We start from the raw sequence: 24,504 nt of genomic DNA, 5'->3' as shown, positions 1-24,504 counted from the left end.
CCAAAGTGAGAAGTCTTTGTCTATTTCTATAAAGGCCAAGGGTAGGTGAACATTGGCTTACCAGTCTGTCCAGAGAAATAGACACTGTTGTGGTACCTTAAAGTTTCTAGTAGTAAAGGGTTCAGGAGAAAGGGCACAATGCCCAGCAGACATGACAATACCCAGGAGAGTGTGGCACCTACCTATCAGCTGCCTGGACTTGTTGCTGGGCACAGATGAGACCTCCCTCACCTTTTCCCCCAAGTATCTGATTCCATCTACATCCTGGTACTGTGTGGGAGTGGTGTAGGAGCCATTCCTTCCCTGAGAGTGCCCTGTGAGGGTCATGATGTAATTCACATGTTTAGCATGTCATGTAATTTACTGCCTAGTCATGTAAGGCAAGTATTATCCCCATTTCAAGATGGTAAGACTGATCCATACAGCAATGGGTGGTGTTGAAAGTACCAGGTCAATCCCTCTAGCTGTGACTCTCAGAGGTAATGCAAATCTTACTTATTTTACATTCTGACAACTGGAATTTTGAGTGTCTTTGTTGTCCTCCTAAGCTCATTTAACAGTGCAGTTGCTTATCATGTACTGTTTTCTAATTTTAGTTTTTAAAAATTATTATGTCAAACATAACCCATGTCCTTTAGAAAAAAGTGGAGGTGAAAGAGCCAAGAAAAGAAAAAAGAGGAATAAAGGCAAAAAGAAGGAATCACATATGGAGGAGCAATGGGGTGGTAAAAGGACTCAGGGGAAGGGGCAGCAGTGCCCACTGGTCTGGTTACACCTAGGGAGGACCCGGGGTGGGCACACAGCAGAAGAATTGCATGGAGGTATCTAATCATCAGGTCCATCAGGTGCTCAGACTCAGTTTTGAGTATAGGTGAGACCTCTTCTTGATCATAGGGTAGGAATAGTCATTGGTTACCTTTCAGTGTACACACTTTTACAATTTTCTCTTTGCACAAGTGTGTTAGGAAAATATCTTTGCATTTTTACAAAAGTGGGCTGATACTGCATCTATGGTTCTGCAAACTGTTTTCTTTATTGTTATTTTACAGTGTACCATGAACATCTCTTCCATGCACATGGGTGAAAAAAACCTGTACTAAAAGAGCGCTGTGGTTGGGTGGAAAGGCTTCTGGTTAGGGCAGTGACACCTAAAGCAAAGTCTCAGCTTAAGGTTAAAGCACAGGGCCTGGCAAGTATCTACCAGGGAAAGAAAGCAGGGCCTGCAATGTCCCCATCAGAGAAGTCAGAATCCAAGGCCAAAGGCATTAAAGGTATGGGATATCGTGTAAACCCCTTTGGCCTCTACCTCCGCCCCTCACTCCCCTGACACCACGTTGGCCCCTGGGGGCGAATGCATCCTGGGCATCTCTCTGCATCCAGTGATAGCTACCCATTTTCTGTTTTTTCCTCAGCTCTTCCTGAGCCCTTGACACATCTCCACATTCTCTCATCTCCTCACTGCTCAAATGCCTGTCCTGCAAATTCTCCTGAGAGTCCCTGGGGGAGTCGTCAGTCCCCCTGTTCGTTTTTCTTTTTGCTTTCCTGGGCACATAATCTTCAGCTGGGCGCTTCTCAGCAGCGCGTGGCTGGCTGGCTGGCTTTGCCTGGGATTCTGCCTTGCCCTCCCCTTGTGGCTTGCCCTCACCTTCAGAAGACTTTCCCTGCTTTTCTGACTTGCCCTCATCCTGAGCTTTTCCCTCCTCTTCTAGCTTTCCCTCTTCCTCCAGCTTTCCCTCACGTGCTGGCTTTCCCTCAATGTCTGGCTTTTCTTCTTCTGACTTTCCTTCATCTTCAGGTTCTACTTCATCTTCTGACTTTCCCTCCTTTTCCAGTTTTCCTTCATTTTCACTGTGGAGTTCTTCCATGTCGTGATTTCTCTCTTTTTCCTGTCCTGGAGGAAGGGACAGAGGGAGACAAAGAGGAGATAAGGGAGGCTGAGGGCACAGGGGAGGAACCAGGTTCATTTAGTGTTTGCATCTGGCCCTTGTGAGGGGTCCTCTAAGCTGGCCCAACCCTCCGAGTGCGCCTTCTGCCTACTCCTTACCCACATTCCCTCCTCACATGAGAGCCACCCATTCCCAGGCATGCCCTGCTGCCTTCTCCATGCTCCTTCAGAGGGGCAAGGTGTGTGCATCACATGTGGGGATGGAGCCAAGCAGTGGAGCCCAAATCCTGCCCTGGCCCTGCCCTGGCCCTGCCCTCTGCACTCTCAGCCCTCCAGGGTTCCTGTCTGTGCTGCTCCCTTCCACTGACCTGCAGGGACTCTGGGCAGGTTGCTCCCCTTTTTCAGGCCTTGCAGAGCACAGGGAACCACAGATGCACAGACCTGCAGACAGGACACAGGAGCAGGGATGGCGCGCTCAGTAGACTCGCAGTAACTGCGTTCCTCTCCTGAATCTGGACCCTCGTCACCAAGCCTTTTCCTTCGCCACCCCCCCGCCCGCCCCGAACACACACACCCAGCACCCCAGCCGCCATTTCTTTTCTGTTCTTGGGCACCAAACCTGGATGTTTTCCAAACTACATTTTGGTTTGTGTGTACTCCTCCCTCCCAGCGGGGCATCCTACACCTCCAGGTCACCCTTTAGGTCCAGGTCAATTTGTCTTCACAGGGGCAGAGTATGAGAAGGGTGTTTTTTTTCGAGAATCAGTTCACCGTTCACCGTCGCACTGCGGGACGCCCCCCCCCCCCGCCGCCCCCATTGCTTGCTCTAAAATGGAGCATGGGCCAGAGGTCGGGGCAGGGGTAGAGAAAGCAGCCCAGCTGCAGCGGGGTCTTCCTTCCCTCTTTTTTTCCCCTCGCCCCCGTCCGCTCCATGCCCCCCTCCTCACCAATCTCCCTGATCCCTTCCCCTCCCCGCAGCTCCTGGAGCCAGCTGCCATCCATCTCCACCCCTGGCCAGTCCGCTAGCAGCGGCCGTCTTCACACTGACCTGAGGGGACCCTTGACAGGCCCGTGCTTCTCGGGCTGCAAGTAGCCCAGCAGCTCAGGCAGCAGGTTCTGTGCTGTTGCAGGGTCCAGGACCACACCGCAGGGCTGGCGGGCGCGGGGGCTGGTGCCCACAACAGCGCCAAGCCAGTCACGTGAGCGCCGCGTCATCCCAGCTCAATCTCCCCTCACAACCCCCCCCCCACACACACACTACCTCCCCTCCATCCCGGAGGAACTGGGAAGCTGCGGACTGTTGGAGGAAGTGAAGTAGAAAAATAGCGCCACTGGGAGGTGGGAAACTATTCCTAGCCCCATCTCACAGCGGCTTCTGAGAGAATCCTTCTTAGATGCCCATTCTTACTACGTGTGATATCTGATCAGAGAGTGTACCCTACTTTGCCAAGACCCAGGTCCTAAATCCTACAACCACTTTCAAAGCCAGCTCTGCCTGATTACATAGCCTGGTGATGGTACTTGCCGGGAAGCTGAGCCACCACAGAACCCTGGGTTTCTGTCTTCAGTCTCCCCTCTCTTCAGTTTACACATTTTCTCCCCAGGATGACTTCATTTGTCTCCTTCTAATGACGCCCTACTCTGCATTTCCAGAATCTTCCCTCCCCCAAGCTCAAGCCTCCCTTGCCAACTGTCTGTGGGACATCACTGCCCGAGTGACCTTTCGGGACCTCAGAGTCAATGAATCCCAATCTGATTTCACCAACTTCCTTCTTGTCATCTGTTTTGGATTCTCTCCACACTTGCAATTTACCCTCCAACATTTGAACTGTTTTCATTGAAGGAAAGTGTCAGACAGCTTACATAGAAAGCAGTAAAATATTTTTAATATGGACCTCAAATGCAGTTCCATCATAGCTTAGTTCACCACCATCTCGCGAATGACTTCTGCTTATTCTTCTTTCCTTTCTTTCCCTTCCTTTGTCTTTCTTTTATTTTCTTTCACATTTGTGACACCACCCACCGAACTACTACTGCCAACATTGTAGTTGCTACAGTGTAGTGCTACATTTTGTCATTTTAACAAAATGTCTTTAATGTATTTCTGTTTTTTAAAAATGGAGTTCATTGAACTGCTTGAATACATAGTTTAGTATTAAGTTAGAGTAATTTTCAGCCACTATTTAAATAAATATTTTTCTTCCTTTTTGTTTCTCTTCTCCCTGTTGAAGTGTCATGATGTATGTTAAAACACTTGGTGTAACCACTGGTCTCTTTGTGAATTTTTTCCACATTATGTTTACTCCCTGATCCTCAAACTGGATATTCTCAACTGAACTATCTTCAAATTCACAGATTATTTCTTATGCCTGCTCAAATCTGCATGTTGTGTTCCTCTAGTGAGTTTTCATTTTAATTGTAATTTTCAGATCCAGATCTCTTTTATATTTTTTTCTCTGTGTCTCCTGATAGCCTATATTTGGTGAGACATTATTATCCTTTCCTTTTGTCCTTTGTCCATGTTTTCCTTTAGCTTTTTGAGAATATTTAAGACAACTGTTTAAAAATCTTTAGCTGGTTCAATACATGAACCTCCTCATGGCTTCTTTTCTGTTTATTTGTTTTGCTGTTTTTTGAGACAGGATCTCAAAAAGGTTCTGGTCCAGAACTTGTATGTAGTGCAGGCTGGTCTGGAACACATGATCCTCCTTCCTCTGCCTTCTGAGTGTTGGGATTACAGGTATTTGCCATCTTGCCTGACTCCTTACACATAGTTTCTAATTATTTCCTTTCTGATGAATAGACCATTACTTCTTTTTTTTATTCGTTTATTCGTATGTGCATACATTGTTTGGGCCATTTCTCCCCCCTTGCCCCGCCCCCTCCCTCTATTCCCCACCCCCCTCACTTCCAGGCAGAATCTGTTCTGCCCTTATCTCTGATTTTGTTGAAGAAAGAGTGTAAACAATAATAAGAAAGACAAAGCATTTTTGCTAGTTGAGATAAGGATAGCTATACAAAGAAATTCCTAACATTGCTTCCACATACAAATGTGTTGATTCATCTCTAACTGTCCTTTTTTTCTAGTTCCTGATCCCCTTCTCGTATTGACTTCTTAGACCATTACTTCTTATTTGTATACCTCACCAAATTTTGTTATAATTTATATATTCTGGTTGTAAAGTATTCCCTCTTGCAATCAGATTCTCCCCTTCCTTTGTTGTTACTCTCTATTGTGGGTTATTGTTTGCTTGTTCAGAGTATTTTTGTAAATTCTATGTTCTTTGTTATGTGTGGTCACTGAAGGGTGTGTGTTTTATTAGTTTATTGGTCAGCTTCTGTTTAGACAGACTTACTTTAAATTCCTAGAGCCACTTCTAGGAAAAAAGAAAATACAAAAATACTTTTTCAGTCTCTTCAGATGAACTTAGAGCTAGAGCTTCCCTATTTGTTTGTTTTGTTTTGAGATAACATCTCCCTATGTAACTCAGTCTGGACTCAAACTTGCTATGTACCTCAGGCTGGCCTTGAAATCTTGATCTTCTTGCCTCAGCTTCCTAACTGCTGGGATTATAGTGTGTACCATTGTGCTTGGCATGGAGCATTTTTAATAGTTTACCTTATGCTTGTGTAGAGTCTAGAGGCAAGCTCCAAGTAAATGGTTAATTCGTCCCTGATCTTTTCTGAGTATATGTCACTTTTGGCATACACATGGCCTTCTTGATTTCCCCAGTGTATGTGAAAGTTTTAATAAATGCTTATTCCCCCACATCTCTCTTTTCTCAAACTCTTCCTTCCTACAGTTTTCATTCTATTCATTGCTATCATGAATGCTGTCCTTTGTCCCAAACTGATGTGGCCAATACCTTGGATCTTAAGTGCTTTTGACAAAAAGCCAACTAGAAAGTCAACTCAGCTCTAGCTCTTAAGTGCTCCCAGTCTGATGTAATAAAGGGAAGCCTTCATGTTCCTCCTTCAAGAAGCTTGCAGGCAGGCCATGACCACTATTATAATTCTATGATAATAAATCCAAATATCTACTTCTGGCATTATTACTGTAAACCAGGAGAGTGGATTGTCATCAACAGGTCACTGCCAATCTGGAGCATTTGGTAGGTTGACAATTTTAGATTTCTCAACACAAAGAAGCAGCTTCTTTCTTCATTGAGTTTCCCTCTAATTGTAGGGTTTTTATTTGTTTTTTTTTCTGCTATATTCCAGAGTTCTGATAGGTAGATTCTGACAGTTTTTGCTAACTAACTAATTGCTCATCATGGAGTTCTGTGAAGTCATATTCTCTGTGTTATGACTTGTCTTTCAAAGTTTCTTTTAAAGCCAGTTGTGGGAGATTTTCTTGGAATTTGCCTGTTTCATCTATCTTGTTTTATTTGTTGTCATACATTTGCTCATAGTATTACTCTATAACTCTGTTTAGATCTAAAGGTTCAGGGCTGATATTCCCTCTTTTATTTCTAATTTTATTAATATCAATATTCATCTTTATTAGTCCAACTAAAGTTTTGTCAGTTTATAAAAACATATTTTCAAAGAATCAACTTTTAGTTTCATTGCTATTCTATTCTCTACTCCATTATTTCTAATCTTTACTATTTCATTTTTTTACTTCATTGATTCAAGTGCTCTTCTTTGTCTAGATTTTTTAAAAAGTGGAAGTTCACATTCTTGATTTGAGATTTTCATTTGTTTGATGCTAACATTTTCAGCTACACACTTTCATCTAAGTACTGCTTAACTATCTTCCATAAGTTTTTAAATGTTTTGGTTTTGATTTTCAAAGTATTTCCTAATTTTTATCCCATGGTTTTTTTAGGTTAAGTGGGAGCATATTGTTTAATTATGTATATGTCTATATTTTTCCCAAATTTCCTGTGCTTTGATTACTAATTTAATTCTATTGTGATCAGACAATATTATTTGTAGAACTTCAGTCCATTAAGAGTAAACAGAATTTCATTATGGCCTCATATTTAGTTTATATTTTTGTTTTTATAGTTCTCTATTTTTAGTGTGCCATTTTAACTCTCTTGTTTCTTCTACAAGACTTTTTGAATTTTTTCTCTACTGGATGCTTAGAGGTTACAAAATAAAATCTTAGTTTAAAACAGTCTGTATCAATTCTACTTAGATTCAGTGACTATAAGACATTTCCTCCAATATGTACCTTCACTCCTTCCTTCTTACTTTGTGCTATTATTGGCATATAAACCCATAAACACAATTTGATAATTATTGTTTTATGTTTTCATTTAAATCAAATAGAAGAGTTATATACATATGTGTGCATATCTGTATGTATGCATATATGTTTGTATATATGTGCATGTATATGTATACATATAGTTTGTATTAATTTCCTATAGCTGCAGTAAAAATTATCACAGACTTAGTGACTTCAAACAGCAGAAAATTTTCTTTTATAATACTGGAGGTCAGAAATTGCATTTGTTTAATAGAGTTGTAATCAATCAGTTGGTGAGGCTACAGTGCCTCTAGAGGTTATAGGGGAGAATCAATTTCCTTGATTTTAACAACTTTATTTATTTATTCATTCATTCATTCATTTACATATTTAGAGATAGGGCTTCACTATATTGCTCACACTGGTCTCAAATTCATGACTCAAGTGATTCTTCTAACTCAACCTCCCAAAGTAGATGGCATGTACCACCATACCTAGCTGCCTTTTCCAACTTTTAGAGTTGAATTCTTTGTAATCCTTGCTTTATATCTTCACCTTCACACCTACCAGCATGATAGCTTCGAATGTCTACCTACTTCCATCATCATGTGTCAAAATTCCCTGTCCTCCTCCTATAAGAACACTTATGATTACATTTAAGGTACTCCCAGATAATCTAGGATAATCTCTACATCCAAAAATTTGAATTTAGTCACTCCTTCAAAGTCTCTTTTTGGCATAAAATATAAAATTCATTGGTTCCAAATATTTGGACATGCATATGTTTGGTGAAGTCATTGTTCAATCTATCACATGGTTTTTAATACTTACATATTTAGTTACCTTACCAATGTTCTTCCAAAGAACATAGAATATGCTTCTATTTATTTCATCTTCAATGACTTATAACTTTCAGTGTGTAGATCATCTACTTCCTTGTTTAAATTTATTCTTAACTATTTTATTACTTTTGGAGTTATTATGAATGGGATTATTTTCTTTATTTTATTTTCATACAGTCTAATATTTTCTATAGAAATGCTACTGGAGGCAGAGCAAGATTGTATTAGCATAAGACCCTTTAATGATTTCTCCTCACAGAGATACCAATTTGAATTAGTGTTCATGCACAAAACTGTTTTTACAACCGTTAAGGAAACCAAGTAAGAGATAATATCAAATAATAAGAAAAAACACATTGCAGAAAGTAGGAAAAACAGAGCTTTTTGCATCAGCATTTTTCAAACTGCAATCAATGCAACATGAGGAGATAACCCTCTATCTTGGGGGGGAGGGAAAGGGAGATTAAGAATGGACTACTCTTTTAAGGAACTCACCCAGTTGATCTGGAACAATATACCTACCGTAGATTTGTGACAAACTTGGGCATGAGGCTCTCCTCTAGTGCTGAAAACAGTGGTAGCATACCATCAACAAACTCATGGCAAACCTAAACTAGGGGCATCACCTACTGCTGAAATGGCAGAAGTGACCACAAGCTCAGAGAAAATAAGAAGATTTCTTAGAATTTCTGGAATGACAGACACAAAAAAAGACAGATTACAAGCCTGGAATAACTTTAAATCCTTCAGTATACAGATATTGTCATATGTCAACAATTACTAAGAATTTTCAAGGAACTATAACCTCCCCTAATAAACCAATCAATACAGAACAATCAATATGTAGAAACACTCATAGAAATTAAAACAGCTATTTTAAGGAAACTCAAGAAACTTCAATAAATTACCAAAAAACAGTTCTATACTCCATCAGAGAAACTTAATAGAGAGAAGTAATTTAAAAAATAAAACAGATGTCCTTGAGCCATAAAGCACACTAAGTATAACTTAAAACATAATAAAAGGAATTGGTAGCAGAATAGATCAAACAAAAGAAAGGATGGGTAAACTTAAAGACAGGTTATTTAAAAATACACAGTTGGAGGAGAAAAATAATTAAGAAAAATGAGAGTTTTTAAGGAATTTAGAACAGCATTAAAAACAAAACTTAGGTTAAGGGCACTCAAGAAGGACTTGAGAATGTCAAAGAAGTAGAAAACATTGAAATAAATAATGACAGATTCTCAAACCTAGAGAAGTATAAAAACATACAGAAATAGGAAGGTCAAAGGTCACTATTCAGAGTAAACTCAACCAAGTCTACCCCAACATATTATAATCAAGCTTTCAAAGGTTTAAGATGCTTTGAGAATTCTCAAAATGCCAAGAATTAGAAAAAAAAAAGCTATAGGTGCATATTCAAATTTTCCTAATAGCAGACTTCTCAGAAGAAACCTTGTAGATCAGGAGGGAATGAAAGGGATAGTGTGCTGAAGGAAGAAAGTGGTCAACCAAGAATGCTGTACACAGCAAAGCTATACTTTGGAATGAAGGAGAGATAAAGACATCCCAGACAAACAAATTTTCAGATGATTTACTACTGTCAGAAATGTCCTACAGGTCTTCTGGGTTTCTTTGGGGCCAGAGGAATCCTGAAACCATGAATTACCCACATGTATTTTGCAACATGCTTTAGATATTTTTCCCTGGAAATCCTGCAACTACCCTAAAACTTGAATATACTGTATAAATGACCTATGGCCAATGGTAGCAGAGTCAACATAAAACTGTGCTTCATGGTTTTCTGGGAAAAACTTTTTGACTTTTGGCTATACTGTTCAATATGGCTGTATGGCCCATTGTGCTTTTGAATACATTGGTGGTGTTGTAATGTGTTCTGGACCCTCAATGAGCCTATAATTCAAAATTCAGATATTGTCTTTGTAGAAAATATTAGCCAATATTTTTATGGTATCTAAAGAGGTGAGATTGTAATTGCAAGAAGACTGAGTGATCCAAAAAATCAAATATTTGTAAAAGACTGATTGGTTTGGAAGGAGACAAAATCCTCACCACTAGTCCATCAGATGTCTTTAAAAACCATAGTTATGTGCCAATACATCATGTTTGGTTAGAAGGTGATAACCTACAAAGATCTACAGACTCCAGGTACTATGGACCTATTCCACATGGACTAATAAGAAGACGAATCTACACTCTCTAACAGACATTTATAGGACATTCTACCTATGAGTTGCAGAATACAAATTCTTCACAATAGCGTGTTGAATTTTTCCAGGGTAGATCATATGGTAGGTCCCAAAGGAATATTCTTCACCATAATAAAGGCCACATGTAATAATCCAATAGCTAACATCATATAGAATGGGTAGAAAAGCTGAAAGTCTTTTAAGATCTTTAACAAAACAGAAATACCTACTTTCACCATTTTTATTCAAGATAGCACAGGAAGTCCCAGCCAATCAGGCAAGAGAAAGAGATCAAAGTCATCTAGATACGAACAGAGAAAGGCAAATTGTAACTGTTTGCATATGACATGATCTTATTTAGAGAAAAACCTAAAGAGTCCACAAAAAGTATAAAAACTAATAAAAACAGTAAATTTGGAGGATACAAAATCAATATACAAAACTCAGTATCTTTACTATACACCAAGAGCAAATTATCTGAAAAAGAAATAAAAAAAGCATCATTCTTATTCACAAATGCAATAAAAATAAAATACCTAGGAAGAATTTTAATCAAAGAGGTAAATATCTCTACAATAGAAACTATAAAATATTGATGAAAGAGTTGAAGAGGACACAAAATGTGGAAATTCGTCTTGTGATCACACATTGGGAAAAAAATCAGCATTTTTCAAGTATATGTATTACTCAAACTGACCTACAGATTCAGAATCTCTGCCAAAATACCAGTGACATCCTTCAAAAAACTACAAACAAAATAATCTTAACATTCAAATAGAACTACCAAAAAATGTTCAATAGTTAAACCAATCTTTGTTCTTCTACAAAGCTCCCTAACATCAAAATATACTATAAAGCTTTAGTAACCAAAATATCATGTTATTGGCATAAAAACCAACATGTAAACAATGAAACAGAATAGAGAAAGAATTTTGAATGTTTTCAACATAAAGAAACAATCATTGCTTAAAGATATAGCTGTGTTTTCTCTAATTGGAAAAATTCACTATGTTTACATATGTCAAACATTACATGTAATTTGATAAAGGTACATAAATATTATGATTTATATGTATCAGTTAAAAATAATAAATAAAACATGTAAATCTTTAAAAACAAACTCTCTGGAAGTTCATTCTAAATGGGAGAGTCTAGCACTTGTGCCTATCATAGTGAATAGAAACTTCAAAAGTGAGTTTCTAGCATTTTCTTCTTCTATAATAAATGTAAGCCAGTCTACTAAGGCCACTTAGGCCACTAATTGCCAAATACAGTTAATGCATCAGATGTTGGACAATCAAAAGAAAATTGACAATTATCAATTAGAATATGTCATTTTCTTTTAGATTGGTGTGTTTTTATATAGCTCTATCAATATAGTTAATCCCTAATTACAATTCTAATTTGCAATTATATCCATAAAGTAAATTCATGCCCATAACACTTCATGGCAATCAATGAGCATATACATTTCTAAGCTTGACGATAATTACCAGTTAAATCTCTAAAATGTTGTCCCAATGCAAACTCCCTAGTAGTAGTGTGTATAAGTACCTCATTCAGCACAACCTGGTCAACAGTGGGTCAAATAGATTCATTTTTTACAACCTGGCAGATGAAAAGTAGTAACTTATAGCTCCAAATTCAACTTTTTGAATTACAGAGTGAGGTTGAGTATCTTTTTACATATGTTCATTTCTTTTCCAGTAAAGAATTTGCTATATTTTAATGTGAGATAGCATTGTTTAATATAATTTGCTAGTTGATAAAAGTTAATTTTTATCTGACAACTCACTCTATTATTAGAAAATTAAAGATATGCTCCCTTGAAGTTCCACAAATGGCTGCTAGCTGGTGAGGATGTTTCTACCAAATAAATATTTTAAGCAATGTCCCCAAGAATACACTGACTTAAAGTCACAGACTACTTGTCTATGTTAAAGGCTAGGTTACTAGAAAATAGTTGAGGAAAGAAAGAACATGTTTTTTTTTTCTGTTGATGAGTCTAAAATTTAGTTCTACAATAATTGTAGTACTGCCCCAAAAGAAAGGTCTTTTTTAATAAAACCCCTCTTAGCAACCATCAAAATTTTCCTTACTTCCAAACTTCTCCTGAAGTGAGAAAATCCAAATCCCTGGATTTCAACAGCAATATCTACAATTTAGCATTTCTCTTCAAATTATTTGATGTAAGCAAAACCATGTGAAATTGGTAAGTAGAAAGCCAATTCAGCTTGTTTATGGTATAAATGTGTTTGCATCTGGACTGAATGAGTAAAGATCATATATCAGTGTGCTCCATGTCTGTCCCTCCAAGATAGCAGGATAAGCATCATTTGGCAACCAGAGTATACACAAAAACCTATATAATCAGAAACTCATGAATAGTTTGTGGGTCCCAGCAATCTATTTTAAGAGCTGTCTAGGTAACTATAACATAGGCTACCATTTGAAAAAATGGATACTGTAAGGTGAATCTATGATAGTTCTCTTTCTAATCTTCATCTAGAAGTCTCTGCCAACATTTTTTATCTCAGAGACATTATAGGAGGATTCACTGACCCTAAAAGTAGTTACAAGTAATCATAGATCCATTGGATAACCTTGTCCTACCCATTAGGCATGGAAAACTGCTAAAGCAAATATCTGGAGCAAATTTGCATCCAACCAAGCTCTTTAAAATTTTGTTGTGACTCTATCTCTGACATAACTATGTAAAAGATGAGTGTCCAAGGCATGCATATTTAATATCCATATAAACAACTATGTCCATCAATAAAACTACTACCTACAGAATGCAGTAGTCTGAAAGGAGTGAAAATTTTGCCCCCATTTTTGGCTATTGTGCTATATCTATATTTTTGGACTGTCCCTTATCACAGTGTGATATACATTTGCATACCACATAATGCTTCCTATGCTGTGTTCTACAATCTGAAGGAAATACCAGTTACTTTTCCATAAATGATAAGAGGTAAACTTAGGTCCAGGTGGCAAAACTCTTGAGTCAGCTATAATTAACAGCTGTGTCCTACAACTTAATAGGCCCTGCTCTAAACACTAAGGTTTATTTTTAAATATTATGAATTTTTTTTAAATTATGAAACATAATTTTTATTGTGAGAAGAGCACACTGTAGTAAAGCAGTGGTGATTGTGGAAAGTATTCCAAAACTAGGGTCCATCTACTAGGTCTCCTATCCAACCTTGTTTCTCATTGATCTGTGAGTACAAGTTTATTTGGTAAAGTAAATCTAGAAGCAGCAGAAGAGGGAAACTCCTCTGGACCCATGCAGGTTAGTATAAGTAGAGACTACTAGGGACTACTAGGGTCTCATTTTGGATAGGTGAGAAAAACAGATCATCAAGAAAAATGAAGAAAATTAAAAGTGCTAGTAATATACTAAATAGAAAAAAGTTCTGGTCTTTATATCTATATATGTGTGTGTGTGTGTGTAAATATTTCATTATTAAAAATAACATATAGTATAAAATGATATTTATAGATTGATTTTTACATTGCTTTACTAACTTTACAATATGTAATGTCTTTCCCTGAAAGTTGGTGAAACTCCCCTGCTGACAGAAAAACTTATAGACTAGTTTAAAATGAAATCTCTAGTCAGAAAACAGCAGAACACCAAAAGGTTCACAGTAAAGGGCACACCAAAAAAATGAAAGTTTTTGAGAAGCAGAGATGTTATGATTACTAACCTCAATATTCAAGGCATGAGGAAAAACTCATCATGTTGTTCATGGTGAGAGGGAATCTGCTATACAAATGTGCAGACTGTACCTCAACTGGAACTCCCTAATTTTTCTCAGCTCTTATCTCCTATATGAATCTTTGTGTGTCATGCACTTCTCCATCTATCATATCAATGTTGTTAATAAGCTTGTTGGGCACATTGTTTCCAAAATCCTGAGCAGGTGGAGCCCAATGCCCTCTAATAGTTCCTCCTGGATGCCAGCCTTTACCACCTTCTAAAGTGCAGGCTTCTGCCTCATTCTTCACTGGGGCCCATTTCTCAAATTTGTTTCCCTGAAAGACATTTTCTATGTTGATTTTTTTCCCTGTTTATTGTTTCTAGGAGATAAAAATAAACCAGAGGAATTGAATGTTTTATTACAGAATTCAGAGATCCTTCTGACAAAGGTTTTCTTACCTGAGAGAATTCATGCACCCTCTAGGGATCATCTCAGATCCAGGCCTGCTTCAAAGCCCAGGTTTTGCCCTAAAAATTCTTCCCTTCCTCTTCTTTTTTCTTTTTTTATTATATTCATATGTGCATACAATGTTTGGGTCACTTCTCCCTTCCCCTGCCCCCTCCCTTACCTCCCCATTACCCCCCCCTTACCCCTCGCTACCAGGCAGAAACTATTTTGCCCTTATCTCTAGTTTTGTTGAAGAGAGAGTATAAGCAATAATAGGAAGGACCAAGGGTTTTGCTAGTTGAGATAAGGATAGCTATACAAGGAATTGACTCACATTGCTTTCCTGTAAATGTTTGTTACCTTCTAAGTTAATTCTTCTTGAACTAACCTTTCAAAAGGATGGGAGATAGATGTGGCAGGCAGTTGAGAAACAAGACCTCTACTCCCAGGGATCCCAATATGCCCTCCAGGGGATACAGACTTTGCTACTCTACTCCCTTCTTCTTTCACCAGCCACAGTCCCACTGTTTTGTTCAGACTCTGCTAGATTTCTCCTGCACTTAACTCAGAGAGGGAGGGCTATAAGTCTCCCAGATTCTGTTCTGATCCTTGATACCCTTATGCCAGAGTGTCTCAGGCAACCCCTTCCCTAAGGGATGAGGTACTTGTTCTTTCTTAACCATGAAATCTGCTGTGCCAATGGACCTAAAGACCTATAAATATAAATGTGACAAAGGCCATGTCAGATCACTTCATCAAAGAACTGATATTGGGGACACCAGCTTTCCTAATCAATCAAATGTTACCATCTTCTGTTTCTTCTCCATCCTGCCTCACAGCTTCCTTTCCCACCCTGTGACAGGACATCCTACCTTCCAAAAGTAGGCTTTGTAATCAATGGCAATTATTTTTAAATAATTTAACCTCTTCTTTAAGCCTGCTGTAATAGGTGCTCAAAAGTTGCTTTTGTTGTGAAACACTGACTCCTGTACTTGGGCACAGGAATTAACTGAAGGCAGGATAAAAGCTAGGCATCCCAACCACCATTATGAATCTGTATCCTTGCTCTGAGCCACTCTTACCTGTAGTCATTTTGCAGCCATTTTGGGACCCAGGAAGGGCTGGACCACTTCCTCACTAGGAAGTGAGGCCCTCACTCGTCAAGGGCCTCACTAGACAAATTCTGAGAAAATGAGCTGCCAAAACACTGGTGACTGCCATCTGCAACCCACGGCCACTGGAATACACCTGTGACTGGGACTATTTAATTATGCATAGCTTTCACCTCCACCCCCAATTTTTCCTCCTATTAAAATTAAAGCAAAGGTCTGTTCAGGGAAGATGACAGAAGATGGATTGAAATGCTACGTTTTCTCTTCCCGTGGCTGCCTATGCAATGTAATAAATTTCTTTTCTTTGTTCTTCACTATTATTTGCCTTTTGTATTTGACATACTGGAGCAAGTGACCAGAGCTGACCAACGAAACCTAGGAGTTGGACATGGGACCTAAAACATCCTGTCACAGAACTGGTGATCAAAAAGGGACAAAATGTACCTACAAGCCCCATCCTGGCTTTTGGCAGCAGATGTTAGACTGTAGCATATGGAGAGATAAATGAGGAGACAGCTCAACATCAGCACAGGTTTTATTTGGGAGAATACCTATGAAGGGGATCCCCAGCAAATTGGGTATAGATATAGGAGGCTAGTGGAAGAATATCAGGAAGCTGGCAGGGTGGGCAAAATTTTTGTGGTTGGCTGGTTGTTAAGAAGGTAAGTTGGGCTTAGGTCAGTTAGTTGCTCAAACATCTCTTGTCCCTGGTGACAATGGCATAAGGTGGGTATTTGTCATTCCTTGGAGTAAGTGGTGGGGTGTTTCCAGTAAGACAACTGCAAGGAGGAAGGAGTCTGGTCCTAACATGGCTGCCCTTACAGTCCACCTTAACATTCTTACATTCCTAATATATATATAATATATATATTATATATATGTGTGTGTATAAGGCAGGGTATAATAGTCCATTAGCCAATTCCTCTGGAGTGGGGTGTTGAGGTCCTTTAAGGGGAGAGGGTGTTGGCAGGGTCTTCTTGTTTTAGATGACTGTAGTGGGCCCACTGAAGGAACAGGATTAAGTCAATCTGCTTTTGGGTAGTGTCCTGGACAAAAGCCTGAAATCTCTGGGAAACAAAGTGAGAAAGTGTTTGAAAAAGACAAGGTCTGACAGTCAACAGAATGAGGATAAAAATAAAAGGTCCCAGTAGAGGGACTACCCATGGAATCTACTTAGCCCAAGAAGACCACTGTTCCCAGCTGTCTGTTGTTTGTTGTCAGAGATCAGCAGCATGTTCCTGAAGTCTCTTAATGGCATCACAAATGACCCATGTCATAAAAGTGCATTCTTCTTGTAAGAAGAGGCATGTTCCTCCTTTTTGGCAGTTAGGATATCAATTTCTCAACAGTTTTGGACAGTACCACTCCTGCCAAGGAATCAAATTGGGTTTGGAGATTGGAGAGTGACTGACTTAGATCATCTAGGGTTTCCGTGAAACTTTTTGAGTTGTTGGATGTATAGTAACAAAGTAGTTATTCTTGCTATCTGATATGTCCCCAGAGAGGCCAAGATTCTTGGGCCAAGAAGAAGTGGAATGATTTCTATGGCTCTTTGTATTTAAACACTTCAGGACAGGGAGGTTGGAAGAGGGATCTGAACCAATTGATTATTTGGTAGTATGCCTACATCAGGAATTTGGAGAGTACAGGTGCCAGACCAGTTAGTGGGTAAACAAAGATATGATGAAGTTCTGCACAGGAAAAAGAGGCCTGGTGTCAACAGACAGAAGTCATAACTGAAAGTAGTCAGCCAAGAGAACATCACTGTTGCCTTGTCCCAGCCCCACACCCTGAAGGGATGGTCTTTTTCTGATTTCAGACTGAGAAGGAGCTGGACAGCACAGCCCCTGTTAGAGGTTGGAATTGAACCACTAGGTCAACTCCTAACCTTGAGATAGGGGAGAATTGGGTGAGTTTAATAAGTGTTTCTAAGAAGCGGGAGCTATTGAAGAGAGTGTGGATGATGCAGGTAGGGGTGTCAGAGCCTTGCATTCAAGGTTGGGCTTTGCTTTAGAAGCAGCCTAAGTGCCTCTGGCAACTGGTGAGGGAAGTAGTACTAGATATTTTGGAGGGAAGCCTGAAAGGCACAGGGGATTAACCCAGCTAGCTGCTGATATGGGTATGCAGAGACTCTTGATGGTCTAAAGAGAAACAGAGGGTAAGAGTCTAGTTGCAGAGCCTGCTGGGGACTTTGCTGAGAGTGTGGGTGAAGCTGGGGTTGGAAAAATCAATCTTGGCTGAGACATAAAAGTGCCTCTAGCATCAACATCTTCTGAGAGGAGATGCAGCTGCTAATCCTAGCATGGGGTGGAGGCAAGGAGTGGTTGGATTGGTTGACCATTTTTGGAGATTGGTACGTTCTTGGTGTCTGGAGTGGAAAAGAATAATCGCACAGTGGTTAATGTTACCAGAGATACTGTAAGAGAAGCAATGACAGAGGTGACTACATTTTTGATAAAGAAGACACTTTAGAAGCAGATATCAAAAAGGCCATGAGAAACAACAGGTTTCACACAGAAATATCAAACCTCTAACCAAAATAACAAAATGAAGTTTCACAATGTGGATAATAGGCCCTAAGGTCAGGACAAGTTGAGCACACTTTCAAGGCCAGACCGAGCTGACCAGACCTTCGTGGAATGCTCTGTTCAGTAAGGAGAGGGACAGACAGGTGGTCGAGTTCAGCAAGAAGCTGACTTGGAGCCAACCAATCAAAATATAGTTTCAAGATAGAATAGTTGGACCTAAGCCAGTTTGTGTCCTGTATCTTTCTTGACTTCAGCTATAGTACAGTTTAGCTCTTCCTAAGTCCCTCACATTCATGCAGGAGATTTGTTATCCTTTCAATAAACTTTGCACTTGCTTTACTCTTAACTCCTGTTTCAGTGTCTTCAATCATTGACTTTGCCAGGACACAAACACAGAATCAACAATCCAGTATCATACTGGGAGCTTGCTTGGGAAGTTTCAAGAAAGAGTAAGTTGTCCAGTACCTGGATTCTATCACTCTCTTGCATCTGACCTTTCTGTTCCAGCCCCTCTGGGCTTAGACTCTATCAAATACTGGATACCTGTCAGTCAGTTACACGAGAATAGTGCAGCTGCCAGACTAAAGATTCTGGATGTGAGGCTTGCTGGAGTGGGTCAGTTCAACCCCCATAGCTACAGCAGAAGGAATGTTGGTCTCATCCAGCTTCAGTTTCCTCTGTGATCTGACTTAATAAGGAGGAGATCTGAGAAAGGGTAAAAATGGAAATTCCCCCTCAGCAACTAAAGGACTCTGGCCAGGGTGACTCTCTCATGGAACCTGAAGATTGAGGATGTGACTTCCTGGCTTGTCTAACAGCTCTAAAGGCAACCAAGTATCAGAACCCCTTGAGCTATCCCCAAGCCTCGCAGACAAACAAATCTCTCTTTCATTTTTTTTCATGGGTTGAGAACTCGCTTTCTCTTTCTATCTCTCTCTTTCCTCCCCCTTCCAATCCTCCTCCTTCTCGCTTATCTGCCAGCATGTCATTGCAAACGGAAGGCACCCACCTCTTCTTTTTAGGCTTTTGAAACATTCCTCATCCTCTTGTCCCTGGTGCAGAGAGATAGAGACTCTCTGGCCTTGAAAACAAAGAAAAAAATGACCCACCCATTTCCTATAGTTTAAGTTCCATACTCCAGGAGAAAGAATATTTCTGCCCTGACCTGAAGCTTGAATTTTCAGGCAGACGTGGTTGTCTTGGTACCCTCAAGTATGTGACTGACAGTCCTTACTAGAAATAAGTGGGACAAGTGTTTCTCTCCCTTTAGGTTGAAATTCTGGCCTTCTGGTTAGGAGAGATCCTTAAAAAGGCTCAATGGGAAATGCAAAGGTACATAGTGACCTGATGGGCAAGGAGCTTGCAGCTAAAACCAAAGACAGGAAAGGAACTCACACAGGGGACAGGCATATCAGGGCCACACCAGCACAGGCAGATAAATTCTGGACAGGCTATGTTCCCCATTTATTCTGCAAAAATAGGGCAGCATGGCAGAGGACAGAATATGTTCTGTCCTTCCCACTATGAGAAAGCAAGGTCCTAAGGACACTTAGATAAGCCCTTTTTCTCTGCAAGATGGAAAAGGCCTCAACTTCCACAACATACATCCCCCTGGTTGTATTCTTAACAACTGGAAAATCTTTGATCCACAACCCCTCAAGAAAAAGGCTCTGATTTTCTCCTGGCCCCAATATCAGTTGGGAAATAAAGAGGCTTGGCCATCAGGACATATCAATTATAATACCATCTTACAATTAGACCTGTTTTGCAGGGGGGAAGATAAATGGTGTGATGTCCCCTATGTTCAGATATTCTTTGCCCTGAGGAAAATTTCTGGGTTCTGTAAGAAATGTCATGTAAATGCAGCATTGTTAGCTACCTTGTAGGCTTTAGTTCCTGGAGAAAACTTGAGGAAAAAATGGAAAATAAGGGAAATGGCAATTATAGGGTTAATATAAAGATTTTTTTTTTTTGATTCTTGGCATATTCTTCCATTTATGTGCAGTTTTTTCTTGCTTGTGCTGAAAGTGTTGTTATTCAAGGTCATTTTAAAGTTTTGTTATCATACTTAGCCTTAATTGGGATATAATATTCTGTAAGTCTTAGTAAAATATTCAAGCAACAGTTCAACAAAAGCAGAGCATCTCATTATCTTGTTACCTCCCCCACCCAAGTAGGATTATACCTAATCTATGGTTAAATTGTTTAATAGTACCCTAAGTTAATATAATTATACAAATGTATGTATTGGCCTATCAAGGATTGGGCAAAAACTTCTTTTGACCCTGGAATTTCAGAAAACAAGTGATTAATTACTAAGGCCAATTGTCAGGGTTTTTTGTTGTTGTTTTTATATGTGCTTCATCCTTGGCCTGGCTAAAACTTTTTATGTTTGTGTAAAATGGTTCTTAAGTTACTATTACAAAGCTAACAAGTAAAAAGCTGTTGTCATTTTAAAAACTGGGTTTTTCATCTCAATCAAGCATGGAATTGACTCTCAAATTGAGGGAAAAAGTGACCATTTAAAAAGTGTCCAACAGCAAATGACCACACCTGTGACTGAGACTGTTCTCTGCTTCTTCTCATGGCGTGTCCTGGCCCATGTAATAAATGTCCTTTCTCTGACTTCTGCCTTCACCATGTCTCTATTTGGTATAGGGGTAAATGCGCAGACCTAGCATATAGAATTTCAGGAGTTTGGGCCTTGGTTCCAAAACTTTGGCTTCAGCTTCAGCAAGCTGCACCAGCTAAAAATGCACCCTTTCAGTGGTGGCCATCCACAGCTGGTTGTCCATGGACAGACAGGAAAGATAAAATTGACTCCCTGCAGTGATTGGAATTGCCTTTATTCCAGGGACCACTTTTCTTGTCTTTCCACTCCAGCCACTATCAGATGTTTTTACCATCATCTGGTGAGACAGAGAAATAAACATCTGGACTTTTACCATCTGCCTGATAAGAAAGTTTGGATTCTTTGTTCAGAGGACTCTTTGGGCATTTGGGGTCATTTCAGAATTTCATGATAGCAATTGGCAAAAGAAAAATGTAAGGTAACAAAAAGCTCAGCATGTTTATGTTGAGATCTCTGTTGTAAACTGCTTAAACTTTTTTTTGCATATACATATGTAAACATATTTAGGATGATTCTTATTGTAGAGTTAATGTAAAGAATTGTTACTTCTGTTCTCTCTTCCCCTTCTTCTGCTAATTTTAAGAAAACAAGCTTTCAAACTTTTTCAATCAGGTCTGAATAAGATGCAGGCATTCAGAGGTTAACGCTAGGGCTCAGACTACAGAAAAAAAGAGTGGGCTGTTTTAAGATCAGGCAGCAGTCTGCAGCAGGGATCTTGATATTTGGGAACTTGGAAAAATGACTTTAGTCTGTTTCATTTTGTCATGAATAAAATTTGGAATTTAATTCTCTTTTATAATACATGGGTATATAACAAATGGGCTTTCTGAAAATTGCTTTTTGTTTTTTTCATACAAATATGAGGCTCTAAGTTAAATGTTCATAACAACATGGCTGTCTTAAAAATATTCTGTACTCGATAACATTTGCAAAAAACTGACTTAAAAAGAAAAGGTTTTTATTTCATCAAGATAACTGCCAGGGAACTTTGATGCTGCAGGTTGGTAAAAGAATTTACTAAGACAAGCAAGTAGGAAAAACAAAATTTATTAAAAGACAGAGAGGCAATGAGCAGCTGAGCACAGGGAGTGCTGCTGCATAGATATAAGGGTTGAGACAAATTTATTTATGTACAATGAAGTAAAAGCAAAGCAAAAGTGCACTCTCTGGATGGGATTATAAAAAGACTCAAAAAGAACACTATGCTGGAGGTATTGAGACTTCCACAAAGTCTATAAAATGGAAATAGTATTTAAAAACTGGGTGTGTCATTAACTCTCAGACACTGGACTATGCATCATCAGCTCCTCCCATATGATGGGTGGAGGGAATTTTTTGGCCCTGAAAGGTCAGATTGGGCTTGTTAGTTTTGGGGGCTCCATTGGTTACAGGCCAGCAGGACCCTGCTGTGTGTCGAGAGCCATCTCTTAATTTCAGCAATCTGGGATGTAATCCCTGATCAGTATCTAAGCCATGGTTCTCAGCCATCAGGTTTCCTAACTCCACATTTAGTCTTCATGAATACTTACTTGTGTTCTCTGTTCATTTTTGCCAAGATTTTGACTACTGAGAAAACTAAGTTGTAACTAAATAAAAATTTAAGAGTCTGTTTATGTCAAGTTTTCTAGATGACCTCATAATTGTGGTTAAACAGCTGTTGTCTTGGGTGATTCTAATGCAGTTAATGCCCTGTATGTGTCTGACTAGATAATTTGGGGTTACTGATGCTTCCCCCAGCTGATGAAAAATCTAGGGTTTTAGATTTTGTCAGTGCTATACACTTGTTGTCTTGTCTATCGGGCGATTTGGTGTTTTGCTCCAAGGGTAACAATTAGGTTAATCTTTATAAAATACGAAGTTTAAAAAAAAATGCTGTACCAAGCTGGCGTCCTCCAAATTAAAATGTAATGCTTGCATTTTGCAAGTTTTTGTGCATATGTTTCTAACTCTAACAAGGGTAAATTAATAATGCTAATGTAACACTGTCAATCATAACCATCATCCTAAAATGCTATATACAATGTCAACAACTAGTTAGCTATGGCTATTTTAAGTTTTTTTGTCATTACACTCCTGTTCCTTCTGGAGCATTTGCAATCAAGTCCATGGAAAATGACTCTAACAAGTACTTATTTGTCAACAAAGTTAGCTTTTTAAATATCTGCTTTTGTTGGGTTTTGTTTCACATTGCCCTTATCCAGGTAAGCCTGCCTAAGAGCCACTCCTTCTAAGCCACTTTGTAGCTTAAATTTGGCTAAAATGGTCTAGTTGGCATTGACTCCCACCTGTCTTGCTTGTTACTCCCTTCCAACATGGGACCAAAACAGAATATCCAGGAAAAAGCTAATCCTGGCAACAGGGAACCAAAATGGCCAATCAAAAAATTTTCAGAGGAGACTGCCCAGAGGGGAAAAGCTGTCAGTACTTGTGCTAGACCCTCAAAAAGTAACCAAAGCCAAGAGGTTTGAAGAAGGGGTTCTTATGCATGTATGACTATCTGACATTAAAGTCCTTCCAGGTATCTCTAACAGAAGATAAATTCATATTTTTAGCCAAGACCTTCTACTTAAGTAGGGACAGAGTGACTATTTTTACAGCTCCAGAAATGTCCTTTTAATACTTATGGAGTTATTTACTCCCTCTTGTATTATGCTTTATTATGGTGTTTCTAGTTTTGGACTTAAGCAATGAGTTTTTCTAGGACTCATATAGATCCTCTCATTTAGACAATCAAGAGACAAGTTAGTTTTATTCTAGTAATAACATATTGTTGCCATGGTAATTCTGCTCAGTATGAGAGGAACCACAGGTTCAGATATTTGGAGTATATTTCATAGTCAGCACTTCCTGCTACATATACATCAATACCTTTAGATATGTGGACACCCATACTGAAGTGATCCTTCATAAGACTAAATAGTTTTTTTTAGAAACAATCAATAAATACACAAATTATAGGACAGGTATAGGAGGAAATCAAGTCTTGGTTACTATCTCTACCCTGGTTCTTTCCCTTACTTGGTGTCTTAGTTGCCAAAGTTCTTCTACTAATCTTCAGCCCATGCATCCTTAATTTACTTGTTAAGTTTTTTTTCTTTTATTCATATATGCATACAATGTTTGGGTCATTTCTCCCCCCTTCCCCCTACCCCCTCCTTTTCCTCCCTGCCCCCTTCCTCTCCCTGCCCACACCCCTCGCTACCAGGCAGAAAATATTTTGCCCTTATCTCTAATTTTGTTGAAGAGAGAGTATAAGCAATAATAGGAAGAATCAAGGGTTTTGGCTAGTTGAGATAAGGATAGCTATACAGGGAGTTGACTCGCATTGATTTCCTGTACATGTGTGTTACCTTCTAAATTAATTCTTCTCGAACTAACCTTTTCTCTAGTTCCTGGTACCCTTCTCTTATTGGCCTCTGTCGCTTTTTTTTTTAGTATGTGCATTAGTTCCTTTGCACTGAGGGCAACAAATGCTATCTAAATTTTTGGGTGTCTTACCTATCCTCATACCTCCCTTGTGTGCTCTCGCTTTATCGTGTGATCAGTGTTTAAGGTTGGAGGTAATCAACCTCCCGATGGTGATGGAGGCAAAGTCGCACATGTCAGAGACTTCCTCCTGGTACTGTGGACCCCTCAACAGATTTCTCTCATCATATCAAAGGAAGCACTGACTGTCTGAGAACCCCGTATCACCCTTTGTCAGCTCAAAGCAATTAGAATGAATCAATGCTCCTTTTTCCAATGAAGTCAGGGTTACCGCTGGAGAAGGGGGTAATGTAAGAAGAGCAATGACAGAAGTGACTCCATTTTGGATGAGGGAGACACTTTAGAAGTAGACATCTAAAGGGGTATGAGAAACAACAGGTTTCCCGCTGAAATATCAAGCCTCTAACCAAAAATAACAAAATGCAGCTGCACAAAGATGATAGTAGGCTCCAAGG

The 24,504-nt window shown here is 39.3% G+C and overlaps 2 protein-coding genes across 2 annotated transcripts; both read right to left on the bottom strand.

Moving 5' to 3' along the window:
• Positions 1-1,009: 1,009 nt before the first annotated feature.
• LOC109680832 (transcription elongation factor A protein-like 3) lies at positions 1,010-3,114 on the bottom strand. The gene is made up of 3 exons (XM_020155510.2): positions 2,934-3,114; positions 2,254-2,326; positions 1,010-1,891 (listed from the first exon to the last, which is right to left on the bottom strand). Exon 3 carries the CDS (start codon positions 1,863-1,865, stop codon positions 1,266-1,268), a length of 600 nt encoding a protein of 199 aa, XP_020011099.1. The 5' UTR covers positions 1,866-1,891; positions 2,254-2,326; positions 2,934-3,114; the 3' UTR covers positions 1,010-1,265.
• A 10,744-nt stretch (positions 3,115-13,858) lies between these two features.
• Bex5 (brain expressed X-linked 5) lies at positions 13,859-15,383 on the bottom strand. The gene is given in 4 exon segments (XM_020155511.1): positions 13,859-13,903; positions 13,905-13,959; positions 13,961-14,210; positions 15,374-15,383. Coding segments are annotated over 4 exon segments (360 nt in total).
• Between the last annotated feature and the right edge of the window lie 9,121 nt (positions 15,384-24,504).

This window comes from Castor canadensis, chromosome X, assembly GCF_047511655.1.
Source record: "Castor canadensis chromosome X, mCasCan1.hap1v2, whole genome shotgun sequence".
In the NCBI taxonomy this organism is placed as follows: Eukaryota; Metazoa; Chordata; class Mammalia; order Rodentia; family Castoridae; genus Castor; species Castor canadensis.
This window is presented reverse-complemented; position numbering and strand designations above follow the sequence as displayed.

Bases quoted from the DNA above. Each gene is read 5' to 3' on its own strand.
- LOC109680832 (XM_020155510.2), bottom strand. From the start codon at position 1,865: ATGGAAGAACTCCACAGTGAAAATGAAGGAAAACTGGAAAAGGAGGGA.